The sequence below is a fragment of the Gymnodraco acuticeps genome, unplaced genomic scaffold (genome assembly GCF_902827175.1).
Source record: "Gymnodraco acuticeps unplaced genomic scaffold, fGymAcu1.1, whole genome shotgun sequence".
Lineage (NCBI taxonomy): Eukaryota > Metazoa > Chordata > Actinopteri > Perciformes > Bathydraconidae > Gymnodraco > Gymnodraco acuticeps.
The window spans coordinates 1,419,547-1,433,467 of record NW_022990266.1 but is presented as its reverse complement, the minus strand read 5'-3'; the positions used below and the strand labels follow the sequence as shown (position 1 = coordinate 1,433,467).

At 45.6% G+C, this 13,921-nt stretch overlaps 1 protein-coding gene across 2 annotated transcripts in view; it reads right to left on the bottom strand.

The window, feature by feature from the left end:
• Positions 1–13,921, bottom strand: part of raly (RALY heterogeneous nuclear ribonucleoprotein) — a 356,018-nt gene that overhangs the window by 96,752 nt on the left and 245,345 nt on the right. For both annotated transcript variants that reach the window (XM_034220719.1, XM_034220718.1), the window contains exons 3-4: positions 10,609–10,681; positions 8,935–8,982 (exon numbers count right to left, since the gene is read on the bottom strand). In XM_034220719.1, the coding sequence (XP_034076610.1) occupies positions 8,935–8,982; positions 10,609–10,681 (121 nt within the window). The remainder of the gene's footprint in view (positions 1–8,934; positions 8,983–10,608; positions 10,682–13,921) is intronic.

Genomic DNA, 13,921 nt, shown 5'->3' with positions numbered 1-13,921 from the left:
TCGTACTCCCCAGGTTTCCAATCGACGGTGTGGATTTCATCATGGGAAACGATATAGCTGGAGGTAAAGTGTATCCTACTCCAGAGGTTGCTGACGTTCCAGTTCCTGGTGCTGTAGATCAGGGATGGGTAAATGGCGGCCCGCGGGCCGCATGCGGCCCCCACCTCCTCTTTTTGCGGTCCTCAGATTAATTTATAAACAACGTAATTAATAAAGAAATTTTTTTAATTTTTTTATTTGTTTTACTTGTAGTACTGATACCGTCCACTAGACTCCTAGTTACCTCGCGAGCTGCGTACATGATTTCAAATACCGCAAAATAATCTGTGACGCATTTGTGTGTATTGTGTTTGTTTCCCGGGGAAACCCTCACAAGAAACACCGGCTGTTGTTATGCCTGCTGTGACGTTAAGTTGCCTCTTGTAATTATGCCTTTACAAGCTTAAAAGTTGTATTTATCATCTGAATTTGGCGAAACAAGTTTAATATTCTTAAAACCAAGACTTTTTTAATTTGAAATCAGATGAAAACAAACTGTCACGGACCCTGCCGTGTTATCTATGATTACTACGCTTTTCATTCATAATTTCAGCGGGAGGGAGGGGGAGTGGCGCTGAGGAACAGCAGAGTGCGGGCGTGTTGACATTCCCCTTATTGTGGAATAAGGGGAATGCAGAGACTGGCTACAAGTGTTTTAGGTTCAAGTTAGACAACTAATGTCTGGGTTAGCGTTCATGACTTCATGTGTGTCATCTTAATGGTTAATCTCAATACACACACATTTTCCGTGCTTTCCAATAGTTTAAAATATATTCCACTGTTTAATAACCTGTTCAATACAAACATGCCACTTGTAAAAATGAAATAACATTTCTGTGAACTGATATTTGTTTAGTGAGCTTATTAGAGGATGTTCCCATTTTTTGGGGATGTTCCCTTTGATTGTAAAATGTCAATGATATTTGATATACTTTATTAATCCCCGTGGGGAAATTGTTTCTCTGCATTTGACCCATCCTGTGTTAGGAGCAGTGTGATGCCATTTTGAACGGCGCCCACAAGCAGTCTGACAATGAAGATGTCAGACTTAGTATATTTGTTAATAATTACATACAACACATGGAATTTGTGTGTGTGTTCCAAGTGAATCTGTGGCCCCCTGGTGGCCAGTACATCAATGATGTGGCCCCCACCACCATCAAAGTTGCCCATCCCTGCTGTAGATGATAATCTAGCTACCTCATCCGGAGGTATTTGCAGTTAGTGTTTTAGTTTAGTTAGTGGGCTGACCAATCAAGTGATGCAGATGTTGGTTCAGGTGTTGATTGGAACAGCGTTTATCAGTTAGTGGTTCCTGTGAGTTGTCGGCAGCAGGTTCTGGCGTTAGCCCATGAGCACTTGTGGTCTGGCCACTTAGGTGTGACTAAGACTTGTGACCGGATCCTTCAACATTTCTTTTGGCCAGGATTGAAAGATGACATGGTGTGTTTCTGTAGAACTTGTAGCACATGCCAGGTAGTGGGTAAACCAAATCAGGTAGTTCCCCCAGCGCCGTTGTGTCCTGTTCCGGCTATTGGTGAGCCTTTTGCCAATATCATTGCTGACTGTGTCGGTCCGTTGCCGAAGACAAGGCAGGTAATCAGTTTCTGCTGACTGTGATGTGTGTATCAACCCGTTTCCCTGAGGGCATCCCTTTGCGTAAAATCACTGCACCCGCCATCATTAAAGCACTGACCAAGTTTTTTACCACCTTTGGGTTGCCGAAGGTTGTGCAGACTGATCAGGGAACTAACTTCCTTTTCAAGATTTTTAGACAAACCTTGCAGTCATTGGGTGTTTCCTATTCAGTGTCTAGTGCCTACCATCCAGAGTCACAAGGGGCACTTGAGCGTTGGCATCAGACATTGAAGTCGATGCTTGGTAAATACTGCCATGACACAGGCAGGGACTGGGATGAGGGTGTTCCCTTCGTGTTATTTGCTATTCGTGACGCAAAGCAGAAGTCTATTGGGTTTAGCCCAGCTGAACTAGTGTTTGGGCACAATGTGCGTGGCCCATTAAAGATGCTGAAAGATACATTTATGTCTGAGTCCCTTCCGAAAACTGATGTGAAGAAGTTTGTGTCCCAGTGTCGTGAGCGTTTACGACAGGCGACTAAGCTAGCAAGGGAAGCTCTTGCATCTTCGCAAGAAAGCATGAAGAACAGGTACGATAGGAGATCAGTTAAGCGGCAGTTTCAGCCTGGTGAGCAGGTGATGGTGTTGCTGCCTACACCCGGATCTGCTCTCAACGCGAGTTTCTGTTACGATCTCAGGCACTTAGGATGTTGGACCCAATTGCAGACAGGGAGACAGAGGTAAAGTATTGGTAAGATACTTTATTTTTCCAAAAAACACGATGAACAAAAAAAAGTCACTAACTAATCTCAGGATGAGATGACAAAAAATGAGACCAAAAGGAAAATCGCTCACGTAGTGAGGAACAAAACTATTCTTGAGCATAGACCTGACCATGGCAAGAGACAATACGAACTGACACTGGGAGACAGGGGAATTTAAACACAGGGTAACTAGACACAGGTGGGAACAATCAGGGGCGAGGCTGACACTGATGAGCACAGGAGACATACAAGGAGTGACAGGTGAAAACAATCAGGAAATTAGACACACCAGGGAACTAACGACATACATGAAAACACAGGGAAAAGAGACCAGACAATATAAAGGGAGGAAAACATGACAAGGAGAACGGAAAAACACCCACACCTAGACATAGACACGTGACATGACATAATAATCCTGACAGAACCCCCCCCTCAAGGGACGGATACTAGACGTCCCTAAACAAAAAATAAATAAATCCAAAAGGTCCAGCAGGGTGGGTGGAGGGAGGACGGACCCTGACTGACAGCCCAGGGCACGGCAGAGGACCAGGAAGGGGTCTCGGGCGGACGGCCCGGGGGCAAGGCAGAGTTCGAGGAGGGGGTCTCGGGCGGACGGCCCGGGGACAAGGCAGAGTTAAAAAAGGGGAACTCGGGCGGACGGTCCGGGGGCAAGGCAGAGTTCGAGGAGGGGCGAAGACCACAGCTCTCAGGGGACCGGGCAGGAGCCGGTGTTGACCGGACAGGAACCGGAGCCGGTGGTACAGGTGTCGGCAAGATCCCCCACGGAAGAGGACAAGGAGTTGGCAGGACCCCCGGTGATACAGGTGATGTCGAGGCCTCCAACGAAACAGGACATGGGGTTGGCAGGGCCCCCGGCAGAAGAGTAGTTGGCGGGACCTCCAACGGCACAGGACACAGGGCTGGCAGGACCCCCGGCAGAAGAGTAGTCGGCGGGGCCTCCAACGGCACAGACACAGGGTTGGCAGGACCCCCGGCAGAAGAGTAGTCGGCGGGGCCTCCAACGGGACAGGACACAGGGTTGGCAGGACCCCCGGCAGGAGAGTAGTCGGCGGGGCCTCCAACGGCACAGGACATAGAGTTGGCAGGACCCCCAGCGGAACCTCCAACAACACTTGAGTAGGGACTTGAGTGGGAAGTCGAGAGAGGGCTTGAGAGGGAACTCGAGAGGAAACTTGAGAGTTGACTTGAGAGGTGACTTGAGAGGAATCTCGATAGGGAACTTGATCGGAGACTCGAGAGGTGACTCGAGAGGGGCCTTGAGAGTTGACTCGACAGGGGACTTGAGAGGTGACTCGAGAGGATACTTGAGAGGGGACTCTGGTAGGAACTTGAGAGGGGACTCGAGAGGTGGCTTGAGAGGGGACTCGAGAGGAGACTCGAGAGGGAACTGGAGGAGAGACTTGAGAGGGGACTCGAGAGGGAACTCGGGAGGTGACTCGAGAGGGGACTGGAGAGGAGACTTGAGAGGGAACTGGAGAGGAGACTTGAGAGGGAAGTCGAGAGGGGACTTGAGAGGGGACTTGTGTCGGCCGGTACACCGACAAGACTCGGGGAGCTGGTGTTGGCTGGAGAGCCAACAGGAGACGAGGTGCTGGAGTCGGCCGGTACGCCGACAGGACACGGGGAGCTGGCGTCGGCCGATGAGTCAACAGGTGACGAGGAGCTGGAGTCGGGACCATGACTGCTGGGGCCAGTACTTGAGCCGGAACCATGGCTGGAACTGGGGCCGGAATCATGGCTGCTGGGCCCGGTACTTGAGCCGGAATCATGGCTGTAAGATCCAGTTCTGGAGCCGCAAACATGGCTGTAAGGTCCGGAGCTGAAGCCTGGATCATGGCTGTGTGGGCCGGTTTTGGAGCCGGAAACATGGCTGTAAGGTACGGTTCTGGAGCCGGAACCATGGCTGCTGGGCAAGGAACCGGAACATGGATCCATGGCTGTGTGGGATGGTACTGGAGCACGGAACCATGGCTGCTGGGATCCGGCACTGGAGCCGGAACCACGGCTGTTGGGGGCGGAGCAGAAGCCTGGACCCTGGCTGTGTAAGCCAGGTAATGGAGTATGGACGCAAAACTGCGTGGGCCGGTACTGGAGCATGGAGCCATGGCTGCTGGGGCCTGTACTGGGGCTGGAACCATGGCTGCTGGGGCCCGGGCTGCTAGTCTGGCCTTGCGACGACTCCTCTTAGCAACCGCCTGAATACTCCGTGGACCTCCATAAGCCAGACGAGTTCCAGCATACGACTCCTGAACAGGAGCAGGACCTGGGGCAGAAGCATGGGTTAACTTCAGACGGATCCCACCGAGGCATATGGTGCCAGGTTGGGAATTGGGAGACAGGGAGCTAGCATGCCTGGGGCTAGCAGACCGGGAATCCCACACCGGGATCATGGCTGTTGGAGCAGGGGCTGGAATCCTGGCCCTGCGTCTCCTAGAGGCTCTTTGGAGACTCCGTGGACCTCCAACAGGACCGTAGTCGGATCCGAGGAAAGGGTTAGATGCGTCGGACCAGTCCTCAGGACAACTTGTGAAAAGCTGTAACCACTCCGGCAACAAACTCCTCAACCAAGGCATTTCGGCCACCTCCATTTGTGCCCTCTCGAGAATAGCCTCTTTGTCCTTTCTAGAAGAAGTTCCCTTCCACTCGGCATGATAACATTGAAGGGAAAAGTCTAGATCGAACAGATCGAACTCAAAATCTTACATATCCGCTGGGTCCATATTCTGGTCAGTTCGTTCTGTTACTATCTCAGGCACTTAGGATGTTGGACCCAATTGCAGACAGGGAGACAGAGGTAAAGTATTGGTAAGATACTTTATTTTTCCAAAAAACACGATGAACAAAAAAAAGTCACTCACTAATCTCAGGATGAGATGACAAACAATGAGACCAAAAGGAAAATCGCTCACGTAGTGAGGAACAAAACTATTCTTGAGCACAAAAGAGCATAGACCTGACCATGACAATAGACAAGACGAACTGACACTGAACACTGGGAGACAGGGGAATTTAAACACAGGGTAACAAGACACAGGTGGGAACAATCAGGGGCGGGGCTGACACTGATGAGCACAGGAGACACACAAGGAGTGACAGGTGAAAACAATCAGGAAATTAGACACACCAGGGAACTAACGACAGACATGAAAACACAGGGAAAAGAGACCAGACAATATACAGGGAGTAAAACATGACAAGGAGAACGGAAAAACACCCACACCTAGACATAGACACGTGACATGACATAATAATCCTGACAGTTTCTCAGGTCCGTATGTGGTTGTAAGACAAGTGTCTGACACGAACTATATAATTGACACACCTGAGCGTAGGAGAAAAACAAGGTTGTGCCATGTTAACATGCTTAAGTCCTATCATGCCAGGGAAGCTTCCCAGGGGGAGCAGTAAGCTACTGTGGTGACTGCTGTTCCCAGCGTGGCCACTTCCCTGGCCTGTATGTCGATGGTTGAGGATGATTTGATAGTGCCCTCTGGTGGTCAGCAGTGTGGTAGGTTATCGAACTCTGAGTTTATGCTGAGCTTAGAGTCTAACCTGGCGTATCTTCCAGAAAGCCAGCGAGGCGACGTAGTCGGTTTGGTTCATGCTCACCCGACCCTATTTGGTGATGTGCCATCGAGCACTAATGTGTTAAAGCATGACATTGATGTTGGAAATGCTCATCCAATTAAGCAACATGCGTATAGAGAAGAGGGAGAAAATGAAAAAGGAAGTGTGTTATCTGCTTGAAAATGGCTTAGCCAAGCCTAGCTGCAGCCCCTGGAGCAGTCCATGTTTGCTTGCTCCTAAATCTGACGGAACACTGCGTTTCTGCACCGATTTTCGCAAGGTGAACGCCCTAACTGTTCCAGACTATTTTCCTTTGCCCCGTATGGATGATTGCATCGACTGTATTGGTCCTAGTGTGTTTATCACGAAGTTGGATCTCCTTAAGAGATATTGGCAGGTCCCTCTCACTTCTAGGGCCTCAGACATCTCTGCCTTTGTAACGCCTGACCACTTTATGCAATACACTGTGATGGCTTTTGGCATGAGGAATGCACCAGCCACATTTCAGCGTTTAATGCACTTGGTGTTGGGGGATGTGTCCAACTGTAATGTGTATCTTGATGATGTGGTGGTTTTTTCCGATAACTGGACTGACCATATGGCTATTCTCACGTGTGTTCCAGCGACTTGCAGGAGCCTCGCTAACAGTGAATCTGGCAAAGTGTGAGTTTGGCAAGGCCACTGTCACCTATCTAGGCAAACAGGTGGGTCATGGGCATGTGAGGCCCGTGGATGCTAAAGTGGAAGCCATCCTTTCCTACCCAGCTCCAGCCACCCGACGTGAACTCGGCCGGTTCTTCGGTATGGCTGGGTACTACCGATGTTTTTGCAAGAACTTTTCGGTAATTGTGGCACCGCTAACTCAACTGTGTAGCCCTAATGTTCCATTTGTATGGACTGAGGAGTGTTGCTGCTCCTTTAGCTCTGCCAAGTCTCTCCTCTGTAGTGCTCCAGTGTTGTGTGCGCCTAACTTCACCCTTCCCTTCAAACTCGAGGTGGATGCTAGTGGTTCTGGGGCTGGTGCTGTTCTGCTGCATGAAGGTGATGGGGTTTGTGCCATCCTGTGTGCTACTTCTCGACCAAGTTCAAGCGACATCAGCTGAATTATTCTACCATTGAGAAGGAAACTCTGGCCATGCTCCTTGCCCTGCAGCATTTTCAAGTGTATGTTGGGTCCAGTTCAACGACAGTGGTGGTGTACGCCGATCACAACCCACTCGTATTTTTGTCCCAGATGTTCAACCACAACCAGCGGTTGATGCGCTGGGCCCTGTTGGCACAAGACTTCAACATCGTCATCAACTACAAGAAGGGAGCAGATAATGTGGTGGCCGATGTACTGTCCCGTGGGTGAGATTTCACGATGTATGTCCAATAGTCTGAGTGTTGTTGGTAACTGTGGCCAAACACTTGTTTGGTTTTATGGGGGGGGGCTGTTACGTGCCGTAGTGTTTGTGTGGGGGTGTGTGTCTTTCTCTCTCTCCCTCTGACTCCCCAGGTGCAGCCTGATTGTCCCCAGGTGCAGCCTCTCCCCAGGTGCTCCTAATTCCAAATCAGGGCCTCCATATAGGACCGGAGGAAGACTGCAGAGAGGCCTCCTTTTTCCTCCTCTGGCTGCATGTGTACAGAACTGTGTCTTGCCGATTGATAGGAGATGTGCTCCTAGATATATCGATTCTGTAGTATTCTGTGCAAGTTGGCTGGTGAGCCCGTGTTCCTGTCTTGTTCATTAAACGACCTGTTCATTACTCCAGAGATCGGTTTTCTCTCTTTTTTGTCATCCTTGTGTTTTGTTACTCCCCTTGGTACCCCTAGACTTGGAGGGAACGTAACACGCGCTAAAATGCATTTCCGGGTCACTACCGGAGGACCGAGGAGTCGAGGAGGGGGATTTGATGAAATGAGAAAGGGCCACACACACACACACACACACACACACACACACACACACACACACACACACACACACACACACACACACACACACACACACAGGCGACCGGACATATTCTTCATAAAACTAATCAATTTAAATAAAACGAGGCCACGCTTTATTAACTTGTGCGCACGAGTTAATAAAGCGTTCGCACGAGAAGGTACAAAACAGACTTTTTATATTATAATAAAATAATAATAGCTTGGATTTATATAGCGCCTTTCAAGGGACCCAAGGCCCTTTTGAAGGCGTCAAGTGTGGGGATGTTGCGAATCTCCGCAGGGAGAGCGTTCCAGAGGGTGGGGGCTGCCACACTGAAGGCTCTGTCCCCGAAGGTTCGCAGTTTGGTGCGGGGGGTGTTAAGCAGGCCAGAGTCTGAGGACCGCAGGTTCCGGGGTGGGGCATGTGGGTGAAGGATGTCCGATAGGTACTGGGGGGCAAGGGCATGGAGGGACTTGTAGGTAAGGAGGAGGACTTTGTAGGATATATTGATAATTATTGTCAAGTGAGTTGGATTTTTGTTGTAATTGTTGTCTTAATGTCTTTAATATGTAATCTTTAATACCAGTGCTTGTGTGATTCCTCCTTTTTGAAGTTAATGTTTTGCAAGTGAATGAATGTTTCACTTTGTACAAACTCTTGGATACACACAACAAGGTTCATCCGCTAATCTGTTATTCATCCTACAGCAATCATATTTTGGATTTACCTTGTGTTTGTCCGATAAACCTACACGATTTTTCTTGTTCTACTTATTTTTAAGAATTTCTATCATCAAAGCCATCATGTTTGGTTATTGTTAAAAACATGCTTGACATATCCCCTGGTTAAAACGAAGAGTGCTTTAACATCTTACTTGCTTATATTTGATCCCAACAGCATTCTCACGGGCTCAGAGAGGTTAGCATGTTTAACCTTTTCTGATATCACCAGAGCCAAGAGTCTATGTGTTCCCTAACCACAGTCCTGCTGGCTCTAAAAGGCAGACAAATCCTGGAGGAACCACAAATACTGTCCTCTCTCTTACCTGTCATAGAAGTGTTCTCTGTAGAAATCATAGTCAAACTCATAGCCACTGGGGAGGAAGCACAATAGCACAAAGTGAATGTACAAAATACATGTCATACAATACTTTTCATATCATGAGCATGAAACCACATTGAAAATAACATACGTGAACAACAAGGTTTTGGGGTTTCCATGTAGCTTATAGGAATCAAAGACTAAAATTGCACAGAAAAAGCAATAATTATAACCTCTGTGGGAGAGACAAAGAAACCACCAAATACTTCATCTCACCCCAAGAGACGTAAATATGACAAAGACAAAACAGAGCATGACAACCCAAACTGAACTGTTGAAAATGATGTGTAGCATGTTTAATTTGTGCTGACATATTTTACAATTGTTATTGAGTACAAATGAAGGGTAAGCATAGTGATGTCTGAGGTTCCTTCTGTAAACGATGTAAAATACAAAAAACTGCCCTACACTGAAATTGCATTTCACAATTTTGTTTCACAATTGAAAGTTTGTTGTGATGTGTAAGTGTTTGTCCATAGTGACAACGCTGAAGGAATTATAGATCAACTCTGATTTTACAGATTTAGAGAGGCCACCTTTAGTTTATCCTTTTGATTTTACAACTGCAACTTTTCGAGCTCTGATAAACCCACTGTACACCACCTGACCAGAAATAAAAAGTAGTCAGATAAAGTTATGAGACAGTTCAACACAAAGCCACTAAAGAGCTGGTGGGACCAGAACACGACTGAAAGGGGAGTGAAACATTGAGGGCCCATTATTCCAAAACCCCAATAATCAAAAAAACATCCTGCTTGGGTTAGAGCGGGCTTTTAAGACACACAAACAGTATATTGCCAATGCACATAAAGATTGTGAAATACATAATGCTCTTGATTTAATGGGATTTCTGGTATAAACTATGCCCACTTCCAGTCTAGTGTCTGTTAGAAATGCAGGGATAGATATTTCTTTGTGTGCAGATAATGACACCTCTACTCTCAGCTTCCTTTTTTCATCCTTCTGCCCCCCCCCCCACACATTATTGCAGCGTTGAAATGTGATTTAATGAATTCATTAAAACACATTATAGTGTTAAAGGAACAATCGGACTCTAGAAATAGACTTGTGAGGTCTTAATAGTCCTGTAAAAGTGGATGAGTGGCTGAGATTGTATTGTATTCTATTACCATGACATAAATACTTGTGTATGCTACCATATGTGTATTTTGTTTTTGCTATGTAAAATGTAAACTTCTTAAATGTTTTATGTGAGGGACTGCGGATGGAAATTAGCTGAAAGCTAAATCTGGCACTGTTACGCTTGGCACATTTTAATGTTTTAAGTGTTCATTACTGTGCATTGTCCCTGCCGAATAAACAATTAAATAAAATAAATAAATAAGATGTTAAACAGAAGCCTGAGACTCCTTCTAAATAAACACAGATCTCGGCCTCCAGCTTCCTCAGGGTGCTGTTATGCAGTGTAGCTGTTTTAAAGCCTTGGCCTTTTCAATTACAGTTTCTAGATCTCAGTCCCACATGAGCACCTGCATTTGTTTTTGTTGGTAAACACAGGTGTAGGTATTACAGTCTCTTTTTGGATTTCTGATACAAGTCCTGGCCCTTCAGAAAACCTGTGCCTGCTGCAAAAAGTGCAAAGTAACACTTTGAGTACCTGTAGAGAGAAGCTGCTGATCGCTTTAGGATGTTGGGTCTACTCGGCTTTGGTTCTCCAGCCATATTGACATCTGAAACAAAGAACAGAGAATCAGAATCAGAAATCTATTTGTCCCACAGTGGGGAAATGTACTTTACATCACAGCAAAGGGAGAGTGGAGGTAAAAAAAAAATGAATGAGTAGACAAACGTATTGATTAAAGCAGGGGTGGGGAACCTCCGGCCCCTGGGCCGTATACGGCCCACGAGACCTTTGCTACGGCCCTCGAGGTAATTTATAAACACACGTAAAAAAGAAAAAAATTAAAGAAATCGAGACCGCAAAAAAATTAAACAAGCGAGTGCCTGTTTTTCCTGGCCAAGGTCAGGGTCCTTGAACACATCATGAGCCTTACGTGTCATCACCATCACGTGGTATATGTCTCGTCTGACAGGGGTGCAGTTCTGAAGGAGAGCACCAGAACGCGGCTCCGCCACTTCCACAAATTGCAGTACCGATAAGGAGCCGTACACATGCTGCAGTTTTTGCGTGGCTATGTCTTTAGTTGAAAGCCTAGTGGCGATCTGTTCATCTGTCATACTGATCATACAGTCAAAAACTGTGTTATTAGCATCTGGTTAGCTAGCTATGCTAACGAATATAAGAAGCTTTTTCTCCAACCAGTGAGGTAAAGGCACATCTTTATATGATCATTATAGTTATAAAACAATAAGAGAATAAAGTAAACAGGTATAAAATACTATATGACAGTAAAAACAAGTTTAAGAATACAGTTTGAAAGGAGAGTGATTTGTAAAATATCCATAAAGGAAATCTGCTTCCAGGTCTGTTTCATATGGGTGTTGAGAGATAGATCTCCTAATGTTGCTCTCAAAGTGCACCAGATTGATGCTGTTAACTACAATATTAAAAAAAACATCTTCCCAGGGGAGCATGGCCCCGGACCCCACTAGAGGAGGTGAGGATCCCCATAGAGGAGGATAGGTACCCCCCCCACTTAAATCATGTCCACATGCATAGGAAACTAAATACTATTATTATTAGCATCTGGTTAGCGAGCTATGCTAACGAATATAAGAAGCTTTTTCTCCAAACAGTGAGGTAAAGGCACATCTTTATATGATCATTATAGTTATAAAAACACAAGAGAATAAAGTAAACAGGTATAACATACTATAAGACAGTAAAACAAAGTTGTTATTAATAAACAAGAATACAGTTTGAAAGGAGAGTGGTTTGTAAAATATCCATAAAGAAAAAGAAAATCTGTTTTCAGTTCTGTTTCATATGGGTGTTGAGGGATGTATCCATAGATCTACTAATGTTGCTCTCAAAGTGCACCAGATTGATGCTTTTAACTTCAACATTTAAAAATAAAATCTTCCCGGGGCAGAACACCCCCCTAGAGGAGGTTAGGCCCCCCCACTTAAATCATGTTCACATGGATAGGAAACTGCACACATCTTGTGTCCATATCTTTCTGTTGTGGTGGTCATGCCACACCGTGCACGTGCATGCATGCGTGAGTCATGGTAAAATATCTGGATTAGGAGGTTGCTTTTTCTTTGCACAGAATGAAAGAAAGGTGAAATGAATGGGCTGTGATTTTAGTATTTTTAAACAGAGGTCAATAATTTGTACGGCCCTCGGAGGATGTTGAAAACATTGAAATGGCCCTTGAGAGGAAAAAGGTTCCCCACCCCTGGATTAAAGAGACAAGCACATGTTAATAAAATCAAATGAGTACATTTGCATTATAAAAAAATAAGTAGCACTCATATAATTATTATTGATTTTTTTTCTTTGCAATTGTCATGAGGGAAATTAACTAAAACCCAATTGGTTATCCATTCAATTAAGGAGACATTAATATAATCAGATCTCAATAAATGAGTAAAGTACCTGTTGAAGCACCACCCCCCCAACAAATAACTGTGTAAAAACATAAATGACGACAAGATAACAGCTTATTATGGGAAACATATCTCAGGATCTTGAGAATGTGTCACATTGTAACCTCCACTAGAGGGAGCCGTTGAGCCACTATCCACCCTCCCTTTGTCAGCTGTTCTCTCAACTGGACAGCTCCTGTGGGCCCATATTAGCCTGTGAGTTTGCCATGTATAATTAATAAGAGGGAAAGTAAGGAATCAGATTTTTCTTGCTGTGCTGTTCGAGACTTTCCTCCTTTATTTGGGGTGATGAAACAAAACTCATGCATCTAAGCCAGAAGGAATATATTACAAGTAAATGTATTGAATTACAAACAAAGCTGTGGTTGTAATTAAATATGGGAATGGACCCCTTTTTCTTGTTGCTGCTGCACAGTGGGCAAAATAAAATAAGAGAGATGAGGAATCTCTTGGTATTAGATTTTAATATGTTGCACTGTTTTAATAAGATGAGAAAACGGTTGCAATCTATATTACAGTCATTTAGGGTGATTCAATCTAATGTTTTATTTATTTTAAATATATGCCTTTAAGACCTTACCAAGAAGAGTCACAGTGCTGTGATGCAGTGGCGACCGGCCCATAGGGGTGCTAGGGGCGCTGCCCCACCTCTTCTCACATTCTAGATTGTCATAAAAAAACCTTTACATTTAATTAATTTTGATACATTTTCTTTTTTAATGAAGAAGGTACATATTATATAGTTGGTGTCAGTTAAATGTATAATCTACGATAAAATATTCATAAATAATTGTTTTACGATGTCTAAAGTCACGTGTTTCCTGCTTGGGGCGCAGAAATCTTTGCCCATTGACTCTCGTTATAAGTGGTGCATGCACAGTCCGTACCTCTTCAATGCAACAGATAGGAGCAGCTTGGGGCGCACCAAGCTGTGCCCAAAGCAGCTGTTGACACCACCAACAACTAGGGGGCAGCAGGAGCGCCAGAGTGAGTGATTTCCATTTGAATGAGAGAGAGTTAGACGGAGTGTAAACAAAACTAGATAGCGAATATGGAGAAGGAAAATTATGTTTAAAGAAACATCCTTTGAGAGGAGGACACTGGAGGGAAAACTGAAAGTAAAAGAGCTCGGACCGGATCAGCCTGACATAGGCAGGAGTTAAGGACAGAGGAAGGCAGTATTCCTGCTCTTTTTCAAGGAGCTGGTTTAGCAAGAAGGCTGGGGGCTAACTACCAACACCAGTGCTATATTTTGCTTCCCCTGCCTCCCTTTCCAAACGTCAGGATCAGACCCAGCATGGATCCAGACAGATGTGAGTGACTTAAAGCACATATCAGAAAAAACTAAAAAAGCATGAACAAACTGGAGTCCACATGGTTGATGCTATGCGACTAGC